Consider the following 27180-nt stretch of genomic DNA (forward strand, 5'->3'; position numbering starts at 1 on the left):
TGGAGGCAACAGTGAGACCAGCCAAGAGGCAATACCCATGGGTCGCAGCTAGTTTAAAGGAAAACCTATGGGAGGCAATGGCAGCAAGGGGTTGCTCGACACAGGACAGGATAGTGGGAATGCAATTGGGCATGGATGGGATCCAATGACATCAAGGTATTGAGCAGGAAACGAGTGGTGGGGACAGCAGATGAAATTCATCCACCAAAGGCTATAGCATTTTCCATGCAGTAGATGCATCTTGCAGCCCTCATCGTCTTCCTTCCCCTCGTCTTCCGTACCCATCACACCTACCACCTAAAAGGAAAGGCGATAAAGACAGAACATAAGAGGAGAGAGACAAACTAAAAGAAAAGATGTGCACAGAGCGAAGCAAATGAGGAGAGAAAAGAGAGAAGCACAAGAGGAACAACAGCAACAAGAAGATGACAGGCAGGTAAGAGGGGTGCCATATCCTTCAGCTTACTACCTGGAACATTACGGGATATTCACTAGTATTTGTGTATATACAGGACTCCTATAGGAAGGTTGTATCTTTATGCACTTTACTAAGGAGGACAAGTACTTTTTGTCTGTTGATAGGATGGTTGAGGTACTTACATTTAATGATATAACTCCCACTCATCCGTTCACTTAAATTAGATAGTAAAGGTCCATATTATTGCTGGTAGGAAAGGGAGCTCTTAAAGATGCATTGTCATTCTTTCTTGCAATCTAATGTACAATCTAGCGATTGTTTACAAAGCACTATACCTCAGGATTTCATGCGAAAGGATGAAGATGAAAGGTGGCATGTTAGGGAGACTAGTTGGCACCAAAGCTGGATTATCAGGATGTAGACTCAGGCTTTGCAGGTATCAGGGTGGTATGCAACTTGCCTGGTTCTGCTAGTTTTGATAGTACTGATATCTTCCACCTTCGTGATATCATCTGCCTCTGCCCCTGCTTCAGCCCATCTGCTGCTAAAACCCTTATCCCTGCTTTTGTTACCTCCAGACTCGACTATTCCAATGCTCTCCTGGCCAGCCTCCCATCTTCCACCCTCTGCAAACTTCAGCTCATCCAAAGCTATACTACTTGTATCCTGACTTGGACCAAGTCCGGTTCACCCACCACCCCTGTGGTCGTGGACTTACTTTGGCTCCCAGTCCAGCAGTGTCTCACATTTAAAATTCGTATCTTCATGTTCAAATTTTTCCATAGCCTTTCCCTCCCTATCTCTGTAACCTCCTCCAGCCCTACAACCCTCCGAGAACTCTGTGTTCCTCCAGTTCTGGTTTCTTTTTTTTTATTCGTTCACGGGATGTGGGCGTCGCTGGTGAGGTCAGCATTTATTGCCCATCCCTAATTGCCCTCGAGAAGGGCAATCCCGATTCCCTTCGCCCCACCATTGGCGGCCGTGCCTTCAGCTGTCTGGGCCCTAAGCTCTGGAATTCCCTCGCTGAACTCCTCCGTCTCTCTACCTCTCTCCACTCCTTTTAAGATGCTCCTTAAAACCTAGCTCTTTGACCAAGCTTTTTTGTCGCCTGTATTAATATCTCCTTATGTGACTCAGTGTCAAATTTTGTCTGATAACACTCCTGTGAAGCCCCTTGGGACGTTTTACTACATTAAAGGCACTATATAAATACAAGTTGTTGTTGTTGTTGTGCCTTCATGTGCTTACTACGGCAAAGAATCTTGTTCTGGAGGATGAGCTCCCATTTGTGTAGTCAGCATCAATAGATTGAGCAGAGAAGCCTAGATAGATGAAGCATCAATACATGTCATTCTTCAGCAAGAGTTACTGGATTGCATTACCAGACAAGTTGTGTGCCATTCAGGTACCTGCAAAGCCTGGGTCCACATCCTGCTCTGGAGCCTGCTTGGAATTAACATTCTCTGCCCCTGTGGGGAGACCATGTTTTTGCAAGTTGGCATCAGCTTATGACAAACACAGGGCTACTTGCACACTGTGACTAATGGCCATGCTCTAATCAGCTCGTCGTCTGTGCTACTTGGGAAGAATTGTCTCTATCCCTTCAGGAATCCCGCCATACTATGTAATTTGAATTGATGATGTCAGAACTTGCTCTCCTCTCTGTATGATAAATGATCAGACTTTCTAAATAGCAATAACAAGCCACTCCACCAGCTGGGTGAGGTGGAGAAGCAAGACCTAAACTCACTCACCACCCAAGAGGAAGTGAATCAAACAAAGTCAGGATTGATTGCTTTTTTGCTTCTCAGAAGAGTTGCACAAAAGGATGGCTCCTGGATTGGTGAGATTCAAGTGAGATCTGCAGCACGTAATTTGCAAGGTACATGAGGAGAGGCGAGCATTTCACAATTGAATACAATAATGTAGTGGCGAGACATGTTTGCCCTGAAGTATCTGTGGCTAATGTCATTTGAACTAATTCCCGAGTTTTGTCTGTGGGAGCTGTGCGGCTCCATGTGCTCAGTGAGAGCATGGCAGGGAAAGAAAATTCCAGTTCACAATGTACTGCTATTCTCCGAGTAATTCTGATCCATTGGATGTGAGAGTTAAACACAGCGGGTGCCGTATTCCCAGCATCGGTTTCCACTGTTGCAACCAACAGGCAATCGCAAAGTCTGCACTTTCCTTCCAAAGCCTAATTGAAAGTGACTATTTCACTACCTGCACAGCAGAGGATAGACCTTACACTGGACACTGGACTCAGTTCCCATTGATGTGTTTTTATTACATTTAGGAAGTAATTTTATGAGACTGTGCTCCTGGTGGGGAGCCTCACCTAACGGATGCACGTATTGAAATTCAGGGCATTGGGGGAGGGGGGGGCACTGCCCACAATTTGGGACCGGGAAATCATGGGCAGTGTGTATCTGAATTTCCGATGCACAACCCTGCTGGCAGAATGGACTCGTAAACTTGCCCCATTCATTTTTTTCTACTGTACTCATGAAAGTAATGCTGGACTGGAGTCCCAATTTACTAAGCTCAGGACTCCTCAGTGTATTCATGGTGAGAAGCGCCTTACGAATTACCATGTCGTAGGTAGGGTCAGCCCATACTACTATCGTCCTCACCGTGCCAGTGCGAAATTTAGATGGTGGTTAGAATCAGCACTGATCCTGCCAGCCCTGTTCACAGGCCCAGTGTTTGCTTCTTATCAGCAGCATTTACCAAAAGGGAAAATCTTTACTGATCCTCATAACTGTAAACTCACATTACCCTCTTCCAGTCACTACCAGCAGGAACATCACAGGCAGCTTTGTGCTCAGTTTGATGGGTATTTTCTACCGTTTGAAATGCCCAAAATACTTTATAGATAAAAATCTCCCGACGGATAACAAGTCTTCAAAGAGACGATCATGATGTGTTCTGACTAGTGAAGATGCAACTTGCCACAAGCTAAGACTCAGCTGGATCTTATCTACATTGATCCTGACAACATAAACTGTCTGTCCCATTTTCTTCACTTGGGGCAGACTACACTTTTTTCGGTTTTTATTTTGTTAAACTCTATGTGTCTATGAATCTTTCACATCAAATAGGTATCAACTAAGAGATAAAAGCAAACACATTGGTGTGTTCTTTTAATGTTTTATTTCAATAACTTTGCACGGTCGCACACTGATGAACTAAATCAGAGTGATGTGATTTATTTTTGACAACTTTCTTCGTACCTTGTGTTTGAGTCCTAACGGACAAGGTTGCTGTCAGCGTCACTAATTGTAGCTGATTGTAAATAGATTAGTACAGAAAACGCGCTACTTGCAAGTACATAAGCTGCTATTGATGGAGAGGGAGAGGGGTTTCAATCTGTGGACCAGGTATGGCCCCCCAAGACCTTGCAAGCCGGCCCTCAAAACACAGATAGCACAGTCCTGTTTGTGTTTATATTTCTTACTGACTGGTTTCTGCTGTTAGAATTTTGTGGGCTTCCAGGTTTGACAGGACAATTCTTTTTGCTGATGCCTCATTGGTAGATAAATCCTAAATCAGAACACCAAGATCTTTTTGTATCAGCACTTGAGATAAAGAAAAAGAAAGAAAGACTTTCAAAACCTCAGGATGTCCCAAAGCACTTTACAGCCAATGAAGTACTTTTGAAGTGTAGTCAGTGTTGTAATGTAGGAAACGCAGCAGCCAAATTGCGCACAGCAAGGTCTCACAAACAACAAAGTGATAATGACCAGATATTTTGTGATGTTGATTGAGGAATAAATATTGGTCAGGATACCAGGGAGAACTCCCCTGCTCTTCCTCAAAATAATGCCATGGGATCTTTTACGTCTACCTGAGAGGGCAGATGGGGCTTTGGTGTAACATTGCATCTGAAAGACCTCCAACAGTGCAGCACCCCCTCAGTACTGCACTGAACTGTCAGCCTGAATTATGTGCTCAAGTGGGACTTGAACCCACAACCTTCTGACTCAGAGGCCAGAGTGCTACCACTGAGTAACTGCTGACACCTTCCAGTTGTACTCTGACAAACACAGCTCTACCTCTCACCACCTCAATTGATCTCACAACTATTTCCTCTCTCTCTAACTCTGGCATTAAGGCCTAGATAATATCTCCCAGCATAATGTCAGCAAAACCAAAGCTGTCCTTAGCACCTACATGCCCCATTCTTATCTCCAGCTCCCTCTCACGGTGCCACCTCAGGTTTAGCACAGAGATGCAAAACTTTGGTGTCCTCCATGACTACAGGCTCAGCTTCACTTACACTGCCCTTTTAAATTCTGGTGTGGGTTAGCATCATGGGCAATTCTTGTACCCACTTCTCTTCATTCTCACCCCCCCCCCCATCTCAAAGGCGTGTGTCTGAGGAGTTCCCAGAGTTTCCCAGGAATTTTGCCCATTTTTGCCCTCAATAGGCCTCATACTGGCTAACAGCTAGCCCAGTTGAGGCCTGAGGAAAGGTTAAAATCCTTTAATAGAATCATAGAAAGTTACGGCACAGAAGGAGGCCATTCAGCCTATCGTGATCGTGCCGGCTGAGAAAGAGCTATCCAGCATTTGGTTCGTAACCCTGTAGGTTACGGCACTTCAAGTGCATATCCAAGTACTTTTTAAATGAGTTGAGGGTTTCTGCCTCTACCACTCAGGCAGTGAGTTCCAGACCCCCACCACTGTCTGGGTGAAAAAATTTCTCCTCAGCTCCCTTCTAATCTATCTACCAATTACTTTAAATCTATGCCCCCTGGTCACTGACCTCTCTGCTAAGGGAAATAGGTCCTTCCTATCCACTCTATCAAATCCCGTCATAATTTTTATATACCTCAATTAAATCTCCCCTCAGCCTCCTGTGTTCCAAAGAAAACAACCCCAGCCTATCCAATCTTTTCTCATAGCTAAAATTCTCCAGCCCTGGCAACATCCTCACAAATCTCCTCTGTACCCTCTCTAGTGCAATCACACCTTTCCTGTAATGTGACCAGAACTGTAGGCAGTACTCAAGCTGTGGCCTGACCCATGTTTTAGACAGTTCTCGCATAACCTCCCTAGTCGTATTTTCAATGCTTTGGCTAATAAAGGCAAGTATTCCATATGCTTTTTTAACCACCCTATCTACCTGTCCTGCTACCTTCAGGGATCTGTGGACATGCACTCCAAGATCCCTTTGTTCGTCTACATCTCTCAGTATCCTCTCATTTATTGTGTACTCCCTTGCCTTGTTTGTCCTCCCCAAATGCATTACCTCACACTTCTCTGGATTGAATTCCTTTTGCCACTTTTCTGCCCACTTGACCAGTCCATTGATATCTTCCTGCAGTCTACAGCTTTCCTCTTTACAATCAACCACACGGCCAATTTTTGTATCATCTGCAAACTTCTTGATCAAGCCCCCAACATTCAAGTCGAAATCATTATACCACAAAAAGCAACGGACCTAGTACTGAACCCTGCGGAACCCCACTGGAAACAGTCTTCCAATCGCAAAAAGACTCATCAACCATTACCCTTTGCTTCCTGCTACTGAGCCAATTTTGGATCCAACTTGCCACTTTCCCTTGGATCCCATGGGCTTTTACTTTTTTGACCAGTCTCCCATGTGGGACCTTATTTTTAAAAAAAAGCTTTCTAAAATCCATGCACACTACATCAAACGCGTTTCCCTCATCAAACCTCCTCGTTACCTCCTCAAAAAATTCAATCAAGTTAGTCAGACACGACCTTCCCTTAACAAATCCATGCTGACTGTCCTTGATTAACCCGTGCCTTTCTACATGACGATTTATGCTGTCTGTCAGAATTGATTCCCAATAATTTGCCCACTACCAAGGTTAGACTGACTGGCCTGTAATTACTCGGTCTATCTCTTTCTCCCCTTTTAAACAACGGTACAATGGTAGCAGTCCTCCAATCCTCCAGCACCATGCCTGTAGACAGGGAGGCATGTAAATCTTTACTAGACTAGAATCGATTACCTTTAATGTCGAGCAATAGCTCCACTGGGAGTTGAAGAATTTTTTCACATTTTCTTGTCAGTTGTTAGCCCAATAAAAATAAAAGTTAAAACTTTCTCTGAACCATTTTTTGAGCAGCCACTAGTAACCCATTTAAGGACCACTGTCTAGGTCACACAACACAAAAAGAATAACTTGTTGGCAGCATGAGTTCCGCCCATTTGTGCCACAAAATTACAATCGGAGTCCTATGTACATCACAGGACTCTGATTAGCATATTAAAAGTGGCCTCCGGCCTTAATCATGTGGGCTCTCCGAACATCTTTCTCAGAATGTCAGGACCCGAATCCATATTCAAGCCGCCACTGTCCCGTTTACACCAGACAGAGGCAGTTATAATGGGGCCAATCTCTGTTATTTGCAGTCTCTGTATCTAAACACAATCTCTGTTACTTTAAGTCTCTGTATCTAAACGCATTGGGCTATGAATTGGGCCGCGTAGCGCCCACTTTGTAGGTGCTATGCAGACCTAAGGATCCAAAATGGCGTTCGGAATGCATGCACACACTTCTAGCGTGATGTGCCCCGGACGGCATCTTGGTAAAGGCGTTTGCACACGTGCAGATAATGAACGCTGGCAGTATGTAAAGTAGGGAGACTATGAGGTGGATCAGTGTGCAACACTACTTTAAAGGAACAGATGCGATTTTGGAACTCAACGCTCCAGCCAATGCACTGTCTTAACCTTGCACAGCTGAACAGGTCATAAACAGCGTAGAGGACTCCCCACCAGCGCTATTTATAGGGGTCATGCAGGATTTACAGGTTAGTTGCTGGATTATCGCTTCTGGCTGCTGATGCATTTGTACCTGTTTTTGGAGGTCTCCTATACTTGAATACTAGGACGAGGGGGCATAGCCTAAAAATTAGAGACAGGACTTGCAGGAGTGAAGTTAAGAAACGCTTCTTCATGCAAAGGGTGGTAGAAGTTTGGAACGCTCTTCTGCAAACGGCAGTTGATGCTAGCTCAATTGTTGATTTTAAATCTGAGATTGATAGATTTTTGTTAACCAAAGGTAGTAAGGGATATGGGGCTAAGGTGGGTATATGGAGTTAGGTCACAGATCAGCCATGATCTTATTGAATGGCGGAACAGGTTCGAGTGGCTGAATTGCCTACTCTTGGTCCTATCTTCCTATAGTAAAGTTTCAATACTCTACAGGGAGTGGGCTGGCTAGCTGACAGGCAACAGCAAGGTGAATGGCAAGGATGGGACAGGAATGCTGTGATCTTGAGAGAGGTCTGCAGGTTCATGTTCCATGGAGCCACTGCCACTTGCTTCCTCCTGTTGTGCGCCATCTCCTGCAAGAAAGCGGGAAGTGTGTCGCTGAGTGCCTTGCAGGATGTTTGGGTGATGTGTTTGTCATGGTGGAATAGCTGCCAGTGTGTGACCTGTGAGTTGTGGGTGTGTGGTTTGCAACAGTGGTAATGTGTGAGGGTGAGAGGAAGCATCTGATTGGAAGAGTTGAGTACTGAATGAAAGAGTTTGTTGGTAGGTGGGTGATGGGGGGGTGTAGTGAGTGGACCAGTGGATGCGGCTAGTGGTGCAGTTGGTGGGAGATGCCACTTGACAGTTGACCTCACTCACCTTGACCACTCGGGTCAAAGCATTGAACATCTTCTTGCACTGCATCCTTGTTCATGGTGCTAGGCGCCTGGTATTGACTTCGTCCCCTGCTGCCTCCCACTGCCTTGGGAGCATATGCCTGAAGGGTCTCTTGCCCCCCTGCAGATATAGGATGCCTCCCTTTCTGTCTGCCTCCTGCACCAAGGCCTCGAGCACATTAGCAGAGAACCGTGGTGCACGCTCTCTTGCAGACCTGGTACAAACTCAGATCGGCAAATTGGTGAGGTCTGGTGTGCAGATTGGAGGATGTGGGATTTAGTAGTGTGCAATCTTTATTCAATGTTTTAACATAACTCAACAGTTTGTAAACATAGGGATGGGGCCTGCATCTGTGCTTTACATGTACGATGTCTGATCTCCGTTCGGATTCCGTGCAGACCATTACTTACATTTTGCTAATAAGAGGTGCAGGTTGCCTTTACATGCTGCCAGCCATTCACATGGTATCGGGGGCCCCCCTCCTGGTGGGCAGCCACTCAACAGCACAGCTAGGCCTGGCTGCTCGCAGATATCAGGTAAATCACCAGGCAGTACGAATGTTACGTGCTGCCTGCATCTCAACGACTGGGCGCAGGTTAATCGAGCACCGCAACCCCCATGCCCGGTTTTGGGGGTGATCCAATTTAACCCCCAATCTCTATTATTAACAGACTATGCATCTAAATACAATCGCTGTTATTTACAGTCTCTGTATCTAAACACAATTGCTGTTACTTACAGTATCTGTATCTAAACATAATTTTTTTTATTCATTCATGGGATGTGGGCGTCGCTGGCAAGGCCAGCGTTTAGGCCATTCCTAATTGTCCTTGAGAAGGTGGTGGTGAGCCGCCTTCTTGAACTGCTGCAATCCGTGTGGTGAAGGTTCTCCCACAGTGCTGTTAGGAAGGGAGTTCCAGGATTTTGACCCAGCGACGATGAAGGAACGGCAATATATTTCCAAGTCAGGATGGTGTGTGACTTGGAGGGGAACGTGCAGGTGGTGTTGTTCCCATGTACCTGCTGCTCTTGTCCTTCTAGGTGGTAGAGGTCGCGGGTTTGGGAGCTGCTGTCGAAGAAGCCTTGGCGAGTTGCTGCAGTGCATCCTGTGGATGGTACACACTGCAGCCACAGTGCGCGGTGGTGGAGGGAGTGAATGTTTAAAGTGGTGGATGGGGTGCCAATCAAGTGGGCTGCTTTGTCCTGGATGGTGTCAAGCTTCTTGAGTGTTGTTGGAGCTGCACTCATCCAGGCAAGTGGAGAATATTCCATCACACTCCTGACTTGTGCCTTATAGATGATGATAAAGTCTTTGGGGAGTCAGGAGGTGAGTCACTCACCGCAGAATACCCAGCCTCTGACCTGCTCTTGTAGCCACAGTATTTATGTGGCTGGTCCAGTTAAGTTTCTGGTCAATGGTGACCCCCTGGATGTTGATGGTGGGGGATTTGGCGATGGTAATGCCATTGACTGTCAAGGGGAGGTGGTTAGACTCTCTCTTGTTGGAGATGGTCATTGCCTGGCACTTGTCTGGCACGAATGTTACTTGCCACTTATCAGCCCAAGCCTGGATGTTGTCCAAGTCTTGCTGCATGCGGGCACAGACTGCTTCATTATCTGAGGGGTTGTGAATGGAACTGAACACTGTGCAATCATCAGCAAACATCCCCACTTCTGACTTTATGATGGAGGGAAGGTCATTGATTAAGCAGCTGAAGATGGTTGGGCCTAGGACACTGCCCTGAGGAACTCCTGCAGCAATGTCCTGGGGCTGAGATGATTGGCCTCCAACAACCACGATCATCTTCCTTTGTGCTACATATGACTACAGCCGCTGGAGAGTTTTCCCCCTGATTCCCATTGACTTCAATTTTACTAGGGTCCTTGGTGCCACACTCGGTCAAATGCTGCCTTGATGTCAAGAGCAGTCACTCTCACCTCACCTCTGGAATTCAGCTCTTTTGTCCATGTTTGGATCAAGGCTGTAAAGAGGTCTGGAGCCGAGTGGCCCTGGCGGAACCCAAACTAAGCATTGGTGAGCAGGTTATTGATGAGTAAGTGCCGCTTGATAGCACTGTCGACGACACCTTCCATCACTTTACTGATGATTGAGAGTAGACTGATGGGGTGGTAATTGGCCGGATTGGATTTGTCCTGCTTTTTGTGGACAGAACATACTTGGGCAATTTTCCACATTGTCGGGTAGATGCCAGTGTTGTAGTTGTACTGGAACAGCTTGGCTAGAGGCACGGCTAGTTCTGGAGCACAAGTCTTCAGCACTACAGCCGGGTTGTTGTTGGGGCCCATAGCCTTTATTGTATCCAGTGCACTCAGCCGTTTCTTGATATCACGTGGAATGAATCGAATTGGCTGAAGACTGGCTTCTGTGATGGTGAGGATCTCGGGAGGAGGCAGAGATGGATCATCCACTCAGCACTTCTGGCTGAAGATGCTTGCAAACGCTTCAGCCTTGTCTTTTGCACTCACGTACTGGACTCTGCCATCATTGAGGATGGGGATGTTCACAGAGCCTCCTCCTCCCGTTAGTTGTTTAATTATCCACCACCATTCACGACTGGATGTGGCAGGACTGCAGAGCATTGATCTGATCCGTTGGTTGTGGAATCGCTTCGCTCTGTCTGTAGCAGGTTGCTTCCGCTGTTTAGCATGCATGTAGTCCTGTGCTGTAGCTTCACCAGGTTGGCACCTCATTTTTAGGTACGCCTGGTGCTGTTCCTGGCATGCTCTTCGACACTCCTCATTGAATAGGGTTGATCCCCTGGCTTGTTGGTAATGGTAGAGTGAGGAATATGCCGGGCCATGAGGTTACAGATCATGGTGGAATACAATTCTGCTGCAGCTGATGGTCCACAGCGCCTCACGGATGCCCAGTTTTAAGCTGCTAGATCTGTACTGAATCTATGCCATTTAGCACGGTGGTAGTGCCACACAACACGTTGGATGGTGTCCTCAGTGTAAAGACAAGACTTCGTCTCCACAAGGACTGTGCGGTGGTCACTCCTACTAATACTGTCATTGACAGATGCATCTGCGACAGGTAGATTGGAGGGGACGAGGTCAAGCAGGTTTTTCCCTCGTGTTGGTTCTCTCACCACCTGCCGCAGGCCCAGTCTGGCAGCTGTGTCCTACAGGACTCGGCCAGCTCGGTCAGTAGTGGTGCTACTGAGCCACTCTTGGTGATGGACATTGAAGTCCCCCATCCAGAGTACATTCTGTGCCCTTGCTACCCTCAGTGCTTCCTCCAAGTGGTGCTCAACATGGAGGAGGACTGATTCATCAGCTGAGGGAGGTTGGTAAGTGGTAATCAGCAGGAGGTTTCCTTGCCCATGTTTGACCTGATACCATGAGATTTCATGGGGTCCGGAGTCAATGTTGAGGACCCCCAGGGCCACTCCATCCTGACCGTATAACGCTGTGCTGCCACCTCTGGTTGGTCTGTCCTTCCAGTGGGCCAGGACATAACCAGGGATGGTGATGGAGGAGTCTTGGACGTTGCTGAAAGGTATGATTCTATGAGTATGGCTATGTCAGGCTGTTGCTTGACTAGTCTGTGGGACAGCTCTCCCAATTTTGGCACAAGTCCCCAGATGTTAGTGAGGAGGACCTTGCAGGGTCGACTGGGCTTGGTTTGCTTTTGCTTTTGTCGTGTCCGGTGCCTAGTGGTCCAATGCTGGGTGGTCCATCCGGTTTTCTTCTTATTATGACTTTCTGTAGCGGGATTGTATAACTGAGTGGTTTGCTTGGCCATTTCAGAGGGCAATTAAGAATCAACCACGTTGCTGTGGGTCTGGAGTCATATATAGATGGGTTTTTACGACATTCCGGTAGTTTTATGGTCACCATTACTGATACTATTCTTATTTTATTCTTTATAATCTCCTTTATTTACATTCTCTGTATCTAAACCATCTTCAGCTGCTTCATCAATGACCTTCCCTCCATCATGAGGTCAGTAGTGGGGGTGTTCGCTGATGATTACACAGTGTTCAGTTCCAATCGCAACTCCTCAGATAATGAAACAGCCTGTGCCCGCATGCAGCAAGACCTGGCCAACATCCAGGCTTGGGCTGATAAGTAACAAGTAACATTCGTGCCAGACAAGTGCCAGGCAATGACCATCTCCAACATGAGAGAGTCTAACCACCTCCCCTTGACATTCAATGGCATTACCATCGCCAAATCCCCCACCATCAACATCCAGGGGGTTACCATTGACCAGAAACTTAACTGGACCAGTCACATAAATACTGTGGCTACAAGAGCAGGTCAGAGGCTGGGTATTCTGCGGCGAGTGACTCGCCTCCTGACTCCCCAAAGCCTTTCCAACATCGGCAAGGCCCAAGTCAGGAGTGTGATGGAATACTCTCCATTTGCCTGAATGAGTGCAGCTCCAGCAACATTCAAGAAACTCAACACCATCCAAGACAACGCAGCCCACTTGATTGGCACCCCATCCACCACCTTAAACATTCACTCCCTCCACCACCGGCGCACCGTGGCTGCAGTGTGTACCATCCACAGGATGCACTGCTGCAACTCGCCAAGGCTTCTTCGACAGCACTTCCCAAACCCGTGACCTCTACCACCTAGAAGGACAAGGGCAGCAGGCACATGGGAATAACACCACCTGCAAGTTCCCCTCCAAGTCACACACCATCCTGACTTGGAAATATACCACCGTTCCTTCATCGTCGCTGGGTCAAAATCTCCCTACCTAACAGCACTGTTGGAGTACCTTCACCACATGGACTGCAGCGGTTCAAGAAGGCAGCTCACTACCACTTTCTGATGGGCAATAAATGCTGGCCTTGCCCTCGACGCTCACATCCCATGAATGAATAAAAAAAACCCACAATCTCTGTTATTAACAGTCCATGCATTTAAATGCAATCTCTGTTATTAACAATCTCTGCATCTAAACACAGTCTCTGTTATTATCAGTCTCTGCATCTAAACACAATCTCTGTTACTCACAGTCTCTGTATCTAAACACAATCTCTACTATTAACAGTCTCTGCATCTAAACAAAATCTCTGTTATTTTCAGCTCTGGAAAGAAAGATTTCCACACGGCAAAGCAGAGAGGAGCTGATAAAACGAGGAGTACTGAAAGAGATTTTTGAAAAAGGTAAGTCTTCTGATACAGAAAATGATGAATGAAAGAGGCCTCAATGATCGCTGAGATGCATCTTGTTCCTGGATTTAACCACAACTTCAGTTATATTGTAATATTTTTGAGAGCAAATGCTTATCAGAGCAATTTTTAAATGCAGGTACCCACTTTTTTGTCAGTATTATTCTGCCCTTCCTTGGACTTCCCATGATACTCAATCAACTGCAGCCAGGAGAGTTGGTGGATGACCTCTTCCAGTCACTGCAACCTGTGATTGACCCTTCTAATGGTCAGTGCTGAAGTTATAACATTAGTGTAAAATAGTAGCTGCACAGGGATGTCTATTGGTTTGATGGTAAAATCTTGATTGGATTCCACTAAGCCACTTCTTTCAGACACACCTCAAAAAGGAGAATTTGAGTTGGTGCAGCAGAAACCCAGCACCATGGCATCATCTCATCTGAAAGATGGCACCTCTGACAGTGTAATATTCCCTCGGTACTGCACAGAACTGTCAGCCAAGATCAACTGATTCAATATTCATAACTTTGTATTCGATTAAAATGGCCAAAGATGTTGAGCACAAGTCAAAGTTTCCTTAATCTGCTCCACTTTGTCATTGGAGCATTCTGTGATGGTCTTTCCTTTGCAAGTGGATAAATACTAACAACTGGCTTTTGTTTTTGTCTAAATAAATACTATATGCTTTTATTGCCATCTAATTTTCATCATTATTTTCATTATAAGAATAAATTCAATTTGGGTCACACTGACCATAATTAAAACAGCCCGATCCCATTTCCAACATAACACCAAAGGTATTTCAAATTGCCAGGATAAATTTTCACATATTAGGGTCGATTCCATGCTCTTAGGGGGCACATCATGGGAAATTGCAGCGTGCACCCTGTGGTTTCCCACCTATTGATTTTAATGGGGCATCCATGATTTCCTGCAATACCCTCCCCATCCCACTGGGATTGTAGGAACAGCCCTATTGGGAATCTAGGCACATGTCCAATTTGCAGCACCCATGACTTTCAGATGGAAAATCGGGCCACGCATCAGGTGCGCCCATATTCCCATATCTGCTACCAGAGCGTAAAGTGCTGCACCAGAAATGCTGAAGATGAAAGATACTAAGGGTAGATTCTAGTTATTAGTATTACCAGCATGGACCGTTGACCACATGGACCACATATCAGGAATTCAAGTACTGAGGTCAGCAGGATTCATACAGCAGGGACTGCGTAGTGGGATCACTCTTGGGAGCCTTCACACTGTTTTACATTAGAACAGTTATTTCAGTACATTAGCATCCATTCCACCAGTCATTTTAAGATGGCAACATTTCAACCCATGTATTCATTTTTAGCACTTCACAAGGAAAAGCAACTTTTATCAGTGGGATTGGAGGTTGTCACTATCAACCAATCAGATCAGTTGATATACAGGACTGGATGCAATGAGAACCAATCAGATTGATTGGAATGGCAGGACTGGAGGATATCAATCAATCACGTTTCTTTCTCCTACTTGAACATGAGGCAGCAAAGTTTTATGATGAGCTGATTTCTAAGTGTCTCAAAGGGGGTGATTTTAAACCCTAAGAACGGGTGGGTTGGGGTCGGGTGGGAGTTGAAAATATTTGTTTTTTTGGTTCGCGACCGTAAAATTTTTGGACTTTGCATTCCCAGTGGGAAGCCTGTACTTTTACACACTGACGTTAAACTCGGAAATAAAGCCGGGTTGCGGTCGCGACCCAAAAAACAACTATTTTCAACTCCCACCCGCCCTCAACCCACCCGTTCTTGGGGTTTAAAATCACCCCCAGTGTGTTTATTTACTGTTTCTCCCAAAGAAGTTATACATAACAAATGAGTTGTTATAATGCAGCTTTCAAAAACTTTTTATTTTCCGGCTGTTGTCTGCTATGAAGATTTGTTTTCTTCAAGACAAGTTGCAGCTGCTTTTTTGAGATAATGAATGCCTTTAATTGAGCATTGTGTCACTGCATTTGCAGAATTTCCAGGGTTTATTAAAAAAATAAAAGGGGGTTGGAATGCTGATAAGTTTTGCTTACTTTAAAAGAGTACAATGAGAGCCCCACATTAAGGATTGTATTACAGTGGTGTGTGATGCAGAATGTTGGCCTGTTTGTGTGTGAGTTGTCGTGGTTGGTTATGTTCTACAATTTTGAACGCTGTTTTGAGTGCTTGGGCACTAAATTGGGCCGGTAGCGCCCGTTGTTTCAAGATGGCGTCTTGACTGCACACGCACGTTTCCAGCGTGACGTGGGCCAGACGCCAGCTTGGTATAGGAGTTAGCGCAGCCGCAGATAACGAATGCTGGCTGCATGTAAAGTAAGCAGAAAATGGAAACAATCAGTGTGCAATGCTGATTTAAAGTGATAAACACCATTTTGGGACTTAACACTCAACTCAACGCACAGTCTTAACCCCAACCATCTGAACGTGTCTTAGAGTGCCTGAAGGACCAAACCAGTGCTATTTAAAGGGACCATGCAGGATTTACAGATTAGTGGCTGGATTATTGCTTCTGATTGTTGATACATTTGTAACGTTTTTGGAGGTCTCCTATATTTGAATCCTAGGACTAGGGGACATAGCCTAACAATTAGAGCCAGGACTTGCAGGAGTGAAGTTAGGAAATGCTTCTACACGTAAAGGGTGGTAGAAGTTTGGAACACTCTTCTGCAAATGGCAGTTGATGCTAGCTCACTTGTGAAAGTTAAATCTGAGATTGATAGATTTCTGTGAACCAAGGGTATTAAGGGATATGAGGCTAAGGCAGGTATATGGAGTTAGGTCACAGGTCCACCATGATCTCATTGAATGGCGGAACAGGCTTGAGGGGCTAAATGCCACTGCCACTTGTTACCTCCTGATATGCGCCACCTTCTCCTGCAAGAAAGCCGGACATGTGTCTGGGTGATGTGCCTGTCATGGTTGAATAGATGCCAGTGTGTGTGGCCTGTGAGTTGTGGGTGGGCGGCTTGAAACAGTGGTAATGTGTAAGGGTGAGAGGAAGCATTTGATTGGAAGAGTTGAGTACTGATGGAAAGAGTTTGTTGGTATGTGGGTGATGGGGGTGTAATGCGTGGTGCAGTTTGTAGGAGACACCACTTGACAGTTGACCTCACTCACCTTGACCACTCATGCCAAAGCATTGAACGACTTCCTGCACTGCATCCATGTTCATGATGCTGCGCACCTGGCATAGACTTCGTCCCCCCACTGCCTTTTGGGTATATGTCTGGAGGGCATCTTGCAACCCCCCCCCCCCCCCCGCCCTGTGGTTATAGGATGCCCCTCCTTCTGTCCACCTCTTGCACCAAGGTCGTTAGTGCATTAGCAGAGAACGTTTATTCAATGTTTTAACATAACTCATCAGTGTGTAAACATAGGGACGGGACCTGCATCTGAGTTTTAGAAGTGTGATGTCTGATCTCCTTTCAGACTCCATGCAGACAGCAGACTGTTATTTTCATCAAACAACAGGTACCAGCTACCTTTAAGAGATTTCTAACAGACAGCCTACCTTTAAGAGTTTAGAGCTCCCCCGCTGGTGAGAAGTGCAAATTGCATGGAATCCCCATTCAATGCTGATCCCAGGTAAGTCCTCAGGCCTGACAAAAGTCTCGTCCTGCCTGCACAGGGGCCATTGGGCGCAGGGTAATAGCGAATTGCGCTACCCCCACCCAAAAACAGGCCCTATCCATTTTTCCCCCTTTATGTTTAAACACACAGTGAAGGTCCCTTTGTTACTGTGAAGTAACTGGGGAAGAGAGCCTGCACTGTCTGTATTAGAGCAGCCAATGTTCATTGGAAAGTGTGAAGAGTGACATTAATAATCAATGTAGTATAATAGATTGTAATCCCCAGACTGTAGGCAATCTGTCAAGTTCACTTAAGGTCACAAAACTCAGCTTTGCATGCTTGTTTCTGCAAACCAGATTTTTAGTACAGTTTTTTTAATGATTGCAGTGTGTAATGATTTTTATTTGCAGTCAAATTAAACCTTTTTAACAGATTCAAAAAGCAATATGTTCAAGAGATTACTGTTGGTGGAAAAAGCAGGTGAATGCTTAATGCATTAAGAGATGAGATGCCTCTGTTATTTTAATGGAGGAGCTAGTCCATTTATTCTTGATGAAGTAACACCTCCAAGTTAAGCATTTGTTCACTGTTATCAATTTATTGGTGTTTTAAGGTTTTATAATGTTTTGAATGTACAGTAAGATGATCAGTATCTAAAAGAGAGAAAGGCAGGTTAATGTTCGGGTGTAAACCTTTATCAGACTAGATTCTCAAGTTTTATTTCAATGATATTGACTCACCCTGACCTTCCTGAAGCAACTTGAATGAATTTAGAATAGCTGAGTCAGCACGTCCTCAATCCAGGTAAATTCCCTCCCCCAACCCCCATAGTGGGCCAGATCTGCCTTGTGATTGCAGAACATACTGCCAGTTGGGGTTATTGTAGGTTTGTATTGTAAAAAGTTTCACTTCAAAAATGATCTTGATATATCTGGAAAAAGATGCATCCTTTAAAGTTGGATTGAAGTACCCACAAGGACTTATTTTCATTTGTAAAATATCTGTAACTCTTCCAGGCTAAATTATTTTTGTCTTGAAAGGAAGAATTACATCAGATCCCAAAATACTAGAAAATGCATTATATAAACTGTCCAAAATCAATATTTTCTGGAGGACCATGTCCCCAGATCTCTAGGCAATAAATCTACTACCTGCAACACTCCTATCTCCTTCATTAATTTCTAAATCCACCACTGCTGCAAACTGCTTTTCACTACTTTAGATTTTCACAGCAATAAAAGTCTTTACTAAAGAAAAGGATGCTGCCAATGTCACAGTAAAGGAGGAGGGGGGTAGACAAATTGGATGGGATAGAAATAGATAAGAGAAGATACTTAAATGGCTGGCAGCGTTCAAAGTAGAAAAGCCACCCAATCCAGATGGGATGCATCTTAGGTTGCTGAGGGAAGTAAGCATGTAGATAGGGAAGGCTTTGGCCACAATCTTTCAATCCTCCTCGAATGTCTTGATCAGTGCGTTTCCAGCCCATCAAGGAAGGAAGCAGTGCTGGATCTAGTTCTGAGGAATGAAGTGGAGCATGTTTCAGTGGGAGAGCATTTGGGAAACAGTGATCATAATATCATTAGGTTTAGAATAGTTATGGAAAGGGATGAGGAACAATGAAAGGTGAAGATTCTCAACTGGAAGTGTGCTGATTTCAGTGAGTTGAAAAGGGATCTGGCCCAGGTGGAATGGAAACAAAGATTATCGGGTAAAACAGTAAATGAGCAATGGAAGCCCTTTAAGAGGAGATAGTTTGAGTACAGACTAGTCACATTCCTATGGGGAGGGGGGCAGGAGGAAGGGCATCCAAAGCTAGAGCTCCCTGGATGACTGAAGGAATTTGGATTAAAATGAAACAGAAAAGGAGGCTTATGATAAATGTCAGATTCGTACATATGAACAATGATGGACAGGAAAAGACCCTCTGGTCCATCCAGCCTGTCCCACACAATTGTGATACCTTGTGTATCACACATATACAGTCCCCATCCCACCCAAAACCAAGTGATCTCCTGGGAGAGGCAACCAACCAGATAAAAACCCAGGCATAATTCAGTAGAGAACCAAGCAGAACACAGAAAGTGCAAAGAAGAACTGAAAAAGGAAATAAGAGTGGCAAAGAAAGTGTATGAGAAAAGATTAGCAGGCAACATAAAAGGGAACACTAAGGTATTTTATAAACATATAAAGAGTAAAAAGATAGTCAAAGGAAGGGTGGTGTCGATTAGGGACCAAAAAGGAAATCTTCTTGTGGAGACTTGTTGCATCTGTATTCACTAAAGAGGGTGGGGTAGTAAAGCAGGAGGGGGTAGAGAAATTGGTTAGGATAAAAATATAAAGAGGACATACTTTAAAGGTTGACTGCAGTCAAAGTAGAAAAGTCACCTGGTCCAGATGGATTGCATCCTAAGTTGCTGAGGGAAGTAAGAATGGAAATAGCGACGGCTTTGGCCAAAATCTTTCAATCCTTGGATGTGGGAGTGGTGCCAGAGAACTGGAGATTTGCACATATTACATCCCTGTTCAAAAAAGGGGAGAGAGATAAACCAGGTAACTACAGACCAGTCAGCCTAATGTGGTGGTGTGGACACTTCTAGAGACCATAATTAGGGACAAAATGAATTGTCACTTGGAAGAACATGGGTCTAATTCTGGACACCACACTTTAGGAAGGGTGTCAAGACCTTAGAGAGGGTGCAGAGAAGATTTACTAGAATTACACCAAGGATCAGGGATGTCAGTTATGTGGAGAGACTGGAGAATCTGGGGTTGTTCTCCTTAGAACAGAGAAGGTTAAGGGAAGATTCGATGGAGGTGTTCAAAATCATCAAGGGTTTTGATAGAGTAAATAAGGAGAAACTGTTTCCAGTGGCAGAAGGGTCAGTAATAGAGGACACAGATTTAAACTAGTTGTCAAATGAACCAGAGTCAAGATGAGGAGAATTTTTTCTACGCAGCGAGTTGTAATGATCTGGAGTGCAGTTGTGGAAGCAGATTCAATAATATCTTTCAAAAGGGAATTGGATAAATACCTGAAGTGGAAAAAGTTGCAGGGCTGTGGGGGAAACAGCAGGGGAGTTTAATTCGATAGCTGTTTCAAAGAGCCAGAACAGGCACAAATGACCAAATGGCCTCCTTCTGTCCTGTATCATTCTATGATTCTATGATAAGATCAGAAGTGGTACTGTTTGCTGATGCTTGCACAGTGTTCCGCTCCATCAGCAATTTCTCAGATAATGAAGCAGTCCATTCCCGCATGCAGCAAGACCTAGTCAAATCCAGGCTTGGGCTAATAAGTGACAAGTAACGTTCGTGCCACACAAGTGCCAGGCAATGACCATCTCCAACAAGAGAGAGTCTAACCACCTCCCATTGACATTCATTGGCATTACCATCGCCGAATCCCCCACCATCAACATTCTGGGGTTCGCCATTGACCAGAAACTCAACTGGACCATAAGGCTGTGACTACTAGAGCAGGTCTGATGCTGGTTATTCTACGGTGAGTGTCTCACCTCTTGTTCCCCCCCCAAAGCCTGTCCAACGCCTACAAGGCATATGTCAGGAGTGTGATGGAATACTCTCTACTTTCAGTACTCCATTCTCTGTCTCCATCTCATCTGTTCTGATGATACCACCTTCACCAAGACTTCTGAAATATCCTCCTTTTTCTTCAGGTGAGGATTCCCCTCCACTTGTTGACAGGACCATCGACTAAATCCGTGCATTTCTCATTATTCTGCCTTTACCCCTTCTCCTCCCTCTCAGAACAATGATAGGATCCCCCTCATACTCACCTTCCAAACCACCAACCTCCACAATCAACAGATTATTTTCTGCCGTTTCTGCCACCTCCAACAAGATCCCACCTAGTTCACTTCTTCCATCACCCCACCACCTACTCTGCTTCCACTGGCACCTTCCCGTGCAAGCGCATGAGCTGCAACACCTGTCCATTCACGACCTCCCACATCACTTCCCAGGGCCCCAAACACTTCTCCTGGGTGAGATAGCAATTTACATGTACTTCCTCCAACCTAGTATATTGTATTCACTGCTCACAGTGCAGTCTGCTTAATATCAGGGAGACCAAATGCAAAGTAGGTGATCACTTTATTGAACACCTCTGTTCTGTCTCCAAATGCCTCCCAGAGCTCTCTGCCACTTGCTACATCAATTCTCTGTCCCACTTCCACTCTGCTTTCTGCCTTTGGCCTTCTCCTCTGTTCCAATGCAGCTCAACGCAAGCTCGAAAAACAGTGCCTCATTTTTCAACTATGGACTTTGCAGCTCTCTTCCCTTAATATTGACTTTAACTACTTCAGTCCTTAATTATAGCTCCCATTTTCTCTCTGGCAGTGGGTGCTGGCAATGAAAGATGGGTGTGCCAGTGTTTCTGGGGGTGGGGTTAGGGAGCGGGTTGGTGGCTGGGGGACCACCTGACGGAGCACCGATGGCGGGTAGTCTGCACTCTTGGTTTTCCAGACTCCTGGACCACTGGAGCCTGCTCAGTTTTGCGTGTTTTTCATGCTTCCCTTTCTACCTACCTATCGCCCTTTAACTATTCTTACATTCTCTATGTCTCTTATCTCTTTTTTTTCTTTGATTTCTCTCATTATGCCTCCTTTTGTCTCACAGATATCATTTCTGCCATTTACCCATCTCCTGTTCTCCACTAAGCTGGTCATTCTGTTTCTTTTCCTGTGAGTGTAGTCATTGTGGGTTTTTCTTTCCATTCCCCCTTTCCCTTGTTCTGTTCCTTTCTAAATGCTGTCTATCTGAATTATCTTCCAGTTCTGAGGAGGCGTTTATGCCCGAACCCTCAACTTCTGTCCTCTTAACACGTGCTTTTTCTGTTTTTGTTTAAGATTGAGAAAGAATTTGCCCTAATTTAATTGAGTGAGCATGATCCCTTCCCGCTCGAAATTCTGCTCTGTTGGTTTAAAAAAAATTAGAAGGCTATTTTTGAATTTCCTGGAGGGCAGCGTGTTCAGTTTGCAGGATCCTGCGGAAATTACACAGACTGAAAGAGAAAACTCCAATCCTGTGATAATGGGGTTTAATTTGCTCTGTGCCGTATTTGGAGCACAATCTAATGTGTTTTCATCAAATTCCTGTTTGCATTACATTAACACAGTTGTTAATGTATTTAAAATAACGTGTTTAAAACAGGTTCAAATAACCAGGAATTTGACAGTGACGCATTAATCAGTCAGCTAAAAATACTCAGAGAAAATGAAACCCCTGCGTGACCAAGAGTTTACATCAGTATTTCTCACACAGTGAGTCACACCTCAGGTGGCAGGCTGCCCTGTTGGCATCTTGAGGAGAGAGAGCACATAAGACAAACAATGCTGCATAAACTCTATTATCTATATGCCACTTGTTAAAGCTTTTACTGTTTTTTGGCTAGCTGTCTTATTCTTCCTGGATCCTAGTGACAGGTATAACCCCCCAGTGAGCCTGCATAGCTGGCAAATCATCCACAGCACCCTGGAGCACTCGGAATTGCCTGGTTCAGGTGTTGGATTACTGAGTCTAACACGTGGCATTCCCTGAGATCCTATTTCCTGTCGTAAGTCATAACATCTTGGAACCAATTCAAGCATAAAGAGGCCCTTATTACCTCCCCCAGTTACCCCTCTGAGGAGGATACCAATCAGTTGGTCATTAAACAACTGACGAGCAAAGATTTTAAACTCTCACCAGATGGACAGCAGAAACTGGGAACTCCTCCTAAGTGGCCTAACTAACCATAAAGTCCATAAACCATAAAGCATGAAAATGTTAGATGTCAGAATTAATGGAAGCCCATAGTATTGGGATAAACTTAATGAAAAATAAATTTTACAAAAATATCCGCTCACCAAACAAGTGTCATGCAAAGGGGAGACTTCAAAGTTAATACATTGCACAACTTACAGGCAGGGGGGGAAAGTTTCCAATTGCGCATTCCCAGCATGCAGCCTCATCCACCAGGGGTGCATAATCAGGAAATTGTGAAAGTTCAGCAATTTGCCAACATAATGCATCCAGCAGGCAAGGATCAAACATCTAGAACACACCATCACAAAACTCAGCCGCACATTTACTTTATAGATTCATGAAGGGTGTAACTCTGAGGCCATTGACACCATTTTCTGTATGTATCTTTAAAAAATAAATCGAGAATTTTTTTATTTAGACTCTCCTTTCATTCACCACCTAATCTTTCTATCAGCGAGAAAGTTCTCTTTATTTGCAGCAGTTTTGATTGATTGTGTATGAAGTTTACATAGACGCATAAAGAAAAAACTTTAAAAGTCAGTCCCGGTCCTCCACATGTTGACTGCAGTGACATGTGGAGGACCGGGAAGTAGCTGCATTGTGGTGTATTAGTCACCTATGAGTATCACTACCGGAGATGGGGGTGCTGCACAAACCTGAATTCATAGTAAAGCCTCAAATAAGTTACTGTCTGGCCAAAGTATCCTGTAGTCTTGGGAAGATAGAGAAACTTTAAAGCAATAATCTTTTTACCTCTCTACCTATTTTGATCATACTTTGCAAGAGAGGAGTTATTTACAAAATGTTTATCTTGAGGCTGCTTCTTACCTTCTTCCTTAACATACGAAACATTGCAACAAAGAGTAGTTAGAGACAGTATTATGTGTACGCCTTATAGGATTAAAGAAAAAACTTGGAACATCAAAGAAATATGCTTGACATATATTGAATTGTGTTTGATAAAGTACCACATAACAGACTTGTTAGAAAAATTGAAGCCCATGGAATTAAAGGGGCAGTGGCAGCATGGATACAAAATTGGCTAAGGGACAGAAAGCAGAGAGTAGTGGTGAACGGTTGTTTTTCAGACAGGAGGGAAGTATACAGTGGTGTTCCCCAGGGGTCGGTATTAGGACCACTGCTCTTTTTGAAATATATTAATGACCTGGACTTGGGTATACAATGCATAATTTCAAAGTTGCAGATGACACAAAACTCAGAAATGTAGTAATCGGTGAGGAGGATAGTAATAGACTTCAGAAGGACATAGACAGACTAGTGAAATGGGCAGATTAAATTTAATGCAGGGAAGTGTGAAGTGATGCATTTTGGTAGGAAGAATGAGGAGAGTCGTTATAAACAAAATGGTACAATTTTAAAGGGAATGCAGGAACAGAGAAACCTGGGGATGTACGTACACAAATCCTTGAAGGTGGCAGGACGGGTTGAGAAAGCGGTTAAAAATGCATACAGGATCCTGGGCTTTGTAAATAGCGACATAGAGTATAAAAACAAGGAAGTTATGTTGAACCTTTATAAAACACTGGTTCGGCCACAACTGGAATATTGTGTCCAATTTGGGCACCGCAATTTAGTGAAGGCCTTAGAGATGGTGCAGAAAACATTTACTAGAATGGTTCCAGGATGAAGAACTGAATAGCTCAAGTCAGAAAGGTAACAAATTTCTTGAGTGCATTCAAGATAGTTTTCTGGAGCAATATGTTGTAGAACCAACAAGAGGGCAAGCCATATTAGATTTAGTAATGAGCCAGATTTAGTTAATAATATAACAGTAAGGGAACATTTATCTAACAGTTTACATAATATAATCGAATTCAATGTTAGGTTTGAAAAGGAGAAACTTAACACAGTTACTAAGAGTCTAGGTTTTAGTAAGGCTAACTTTAAGGGGATGAGACAGAGACTGACGACAGCAAACTGGTCAAAACTGTTGTCGGATAAAACTACAGATGAACAGTGGAAGATGTTCAAAAAAGAGTTTAGTTTAATACAGGACCAGTGTATACCCCTAAGGGGCAAGAGCACTTCTTGCCAAAACAGCCATGCTTCACAAAAGAGGTGAGAGATAACATTTTAAAAAAGGAAAGAGCACACAAAAGTGCAAAGAATAGTGTAGATCCAGGGAGAGATATAAAGAACAGCAAAGGGTGACAAAACAGATAGTAAGAGCTGCAAAAAGGGAATATGAAAAGAAACTTGCAAGGGACATCAAAATTAACATAATAAGTTTTTACAATCACATTAGAAGAAAAAGGGTTGTCAAGGGTAATGTGGGCCCTTTAAAAACAGATGCGGGTAATATTGCAAATGAAAATAAGTAAATAGCAAACTTGTTGAATAATTACTGTGTGTCAGTCTTCACAGTAGAGGAAGAGGATAATATACCTGACATTCCAGGCAAACTAATAATGAATCAAGGACTGGAACTCTCAAAAGTTAACCTAAGCAAGAAACCCAGTAGTAGAAAAAATAATGGCACTAAAAATTGACAAGTCCCCAGAACCTGATGGTTTCCACCCCAGGGTTCTAAAGGAAGTAGGTGAGGAAATTGTAGATGCTTTAACCGTAATCTTCCAAAGCTCTCTCGATTCAGGAATTGTTCATTTAGATTGGAAACTTGCAAATGTAATGATATTATTTATGAAAGGTGTGAGAGAGAAACCAGGAAGTTATAGACCTGTCAGTCTAACATCTGTTGTGGGGAAGTTATTGGAATCTATAATTAAGGACAGTGTGACTGAGCACTTAGAGAAATTTGAGCAGATTAAAGAGAGCCTACATGGATTCGTAACGGATAGGTCATGTCTAACGAACCTAATTGAATTTTTTGAGGAAGTAACTAAAGTAATAGACAGGGAAATGTCTATGGATGTAGTTTCTAAGGACTTCCGGAAGGCATTTCGTACGGTTCCACATAAGAGACTGTTAGCTAACATTAAAGCTCATTGAATTGAAAGCAAATTATTGGCCTGGTTAGGAGACTTGTTAGGTGTTAGAAGACAGAGAGTCGGGATAATGGGTATGTACTCAATTTGGAAGGAAGTGACTGGTGGTGTCCCACAAGAATCTGTGCTGGGGCCTCAACTATATGCTATATTTATTAATGACTTAAATAACACAATAGACAGCCATGTATCCAAGTTTGCCGATGACACAAAGATTGGTGGCATAGAAAGTAGTGTAAACAGGAGCATAAAATTACAAAGAGACATTGATAGATTAAGTGAGTGGGCAAAACTGTGACAGATGGATTTCAATGCAGGTAAGTGTGAGGTCATCCAATTTGGACCAAAAAAAGGATAGATCAGAGTATTTTTTGAACGGTGAAAAGCTAGGAACAGTGGAGATCCAAAGAGATTTAGGGGTCCATGTACACAGATTACTAAAATGTCATAGTCAGGTACAAAAAATAACCAAAAAGGCTAATGAAATGTTAGCCTTTATAACTAGAGAGCTAGAATATCAGGGGGAGGGAATTTTGCTACAGCTATACAAAGCCCTGGTTAGACCACATCTGGAATATTGTGTACAATTCTGAGCACCGCACCTTAGAAAGGATATCTTGGCCTTGGAAGGAGTGCAGCGCAGATTCAACAGAATGTTACCGGGACTCCAAGGGTTAGATAATGAGGAGAGATTACATAAACTAGGCTTGTATTCCCTGGAATATGGAAGTTTAAGGGGTGATTTGATTGAGATTTTTAGGATTTTGAAAGGAATTGATGGGGTATATAGAGAGAAACTCTTTCCGCTGGTGGGGGAGTCTAGGACAAGGAGACATACTTTAAAATCAGCCAGGCCATTCAGGACAGAAGTTAGGAAACACTTCTTCATGCAAAAGGTGGTAGAAGTGTGGAACACTCTCCCTCAAAAAGCAGTAGATGCTAGTTCAATTAATAATATTAAATCTTACATCGATAGAGTTTTGCTAGCCAAGGCTATTAAGGGATGTGGAGCCATGGCAGGTAGATGGAGTTAGAATACAGATCAGCCATGATCTCATTGAAAGGTGGAACAGGTTCGAGGGATTGAATGGCCTACTCCTGTTCCTATGTTCCCATGCCCCCTTGTTGAGGACTCCCCCACCAGAGGAAATAGTTTCTCTCTGTCTACCCTATCAAATCCTTTAATCATCTTAAATACCTCAATTAGATCACCTTTTAATCTTCTATACTCAATGGAATACAAGCCTAGTCCATGTCCTGGCCTCATAATTTAACCCTTTTAGCCTCAATATCATTCTGGTGACTGTGCTGCCCCCATTCCAAAGCCAATATATCCTTCCTGAGGTGCAGTTCCCAGAACTGAACGCTGTACTCTAAATGAGGTCTAACCAGAGCTCTATATAACTGTAACACAACTTCTACCCCTATGTATTCCAGCTCCCTTGAGATAAAGACCAAAATTTCATTAGCGTTTTGAATTATTTTTCGTACCTGTCCACTGGCTTTTAGTGATTTCTGTACTTGGACCTCTAAATCTCTCTGCTCCTCCACAGTTCCGAGCTTCTCACCATTTAGAAAATCCTCTAATCTTTCTTTTTTTAGGTTCAAAGTGGATGACCTCACTCTTTCCCACATTGAACTCCA

The 27180-nt window shown here is 44.1% G+C and overlaps 1 protein-coding gene across 4 annotated transcripts in view; it reads left to right on the top strand.

Moving 5' to 3' along the window:
• The window catches only part of LOC137337421 (phosphatase and actin regulator 1-like), a 413191-nt gene that overhangs the window by 243916 nt on the left and 142095 nt on the right, over positions 1-27180 (top strand). For all 4 annotated transcript variants that reach the window (XM_068001737.1, XM_068001738.1, XM_068001739.1 and 1 more), the window contains exon 3: positions 13116-13196. In XM_068001737.1, coding sequence (XP_067857838.1) covers positions 13116-13196 — 81 coding nt within the window. The remainder of the gene's footprint in view (positions 1-13115; positions 13197-27180) is intronic.

The sequence above is a fragment of the Heptranchias perlo genome, chromosome 2, assembly GCF_035084215.1.
Source record: "Heptranchias perlo isolate sHepPer1 chromosome 2, sHepPer1.hap1, whole genome shotgun sequence".
NCBI classification, from domain to species: Eukaryota; Metazoa; Chordata; class Chondrichthyes; order Hexanchiformes; family Hexanchidae; genus Heptranchias; species Heptranchias perlo.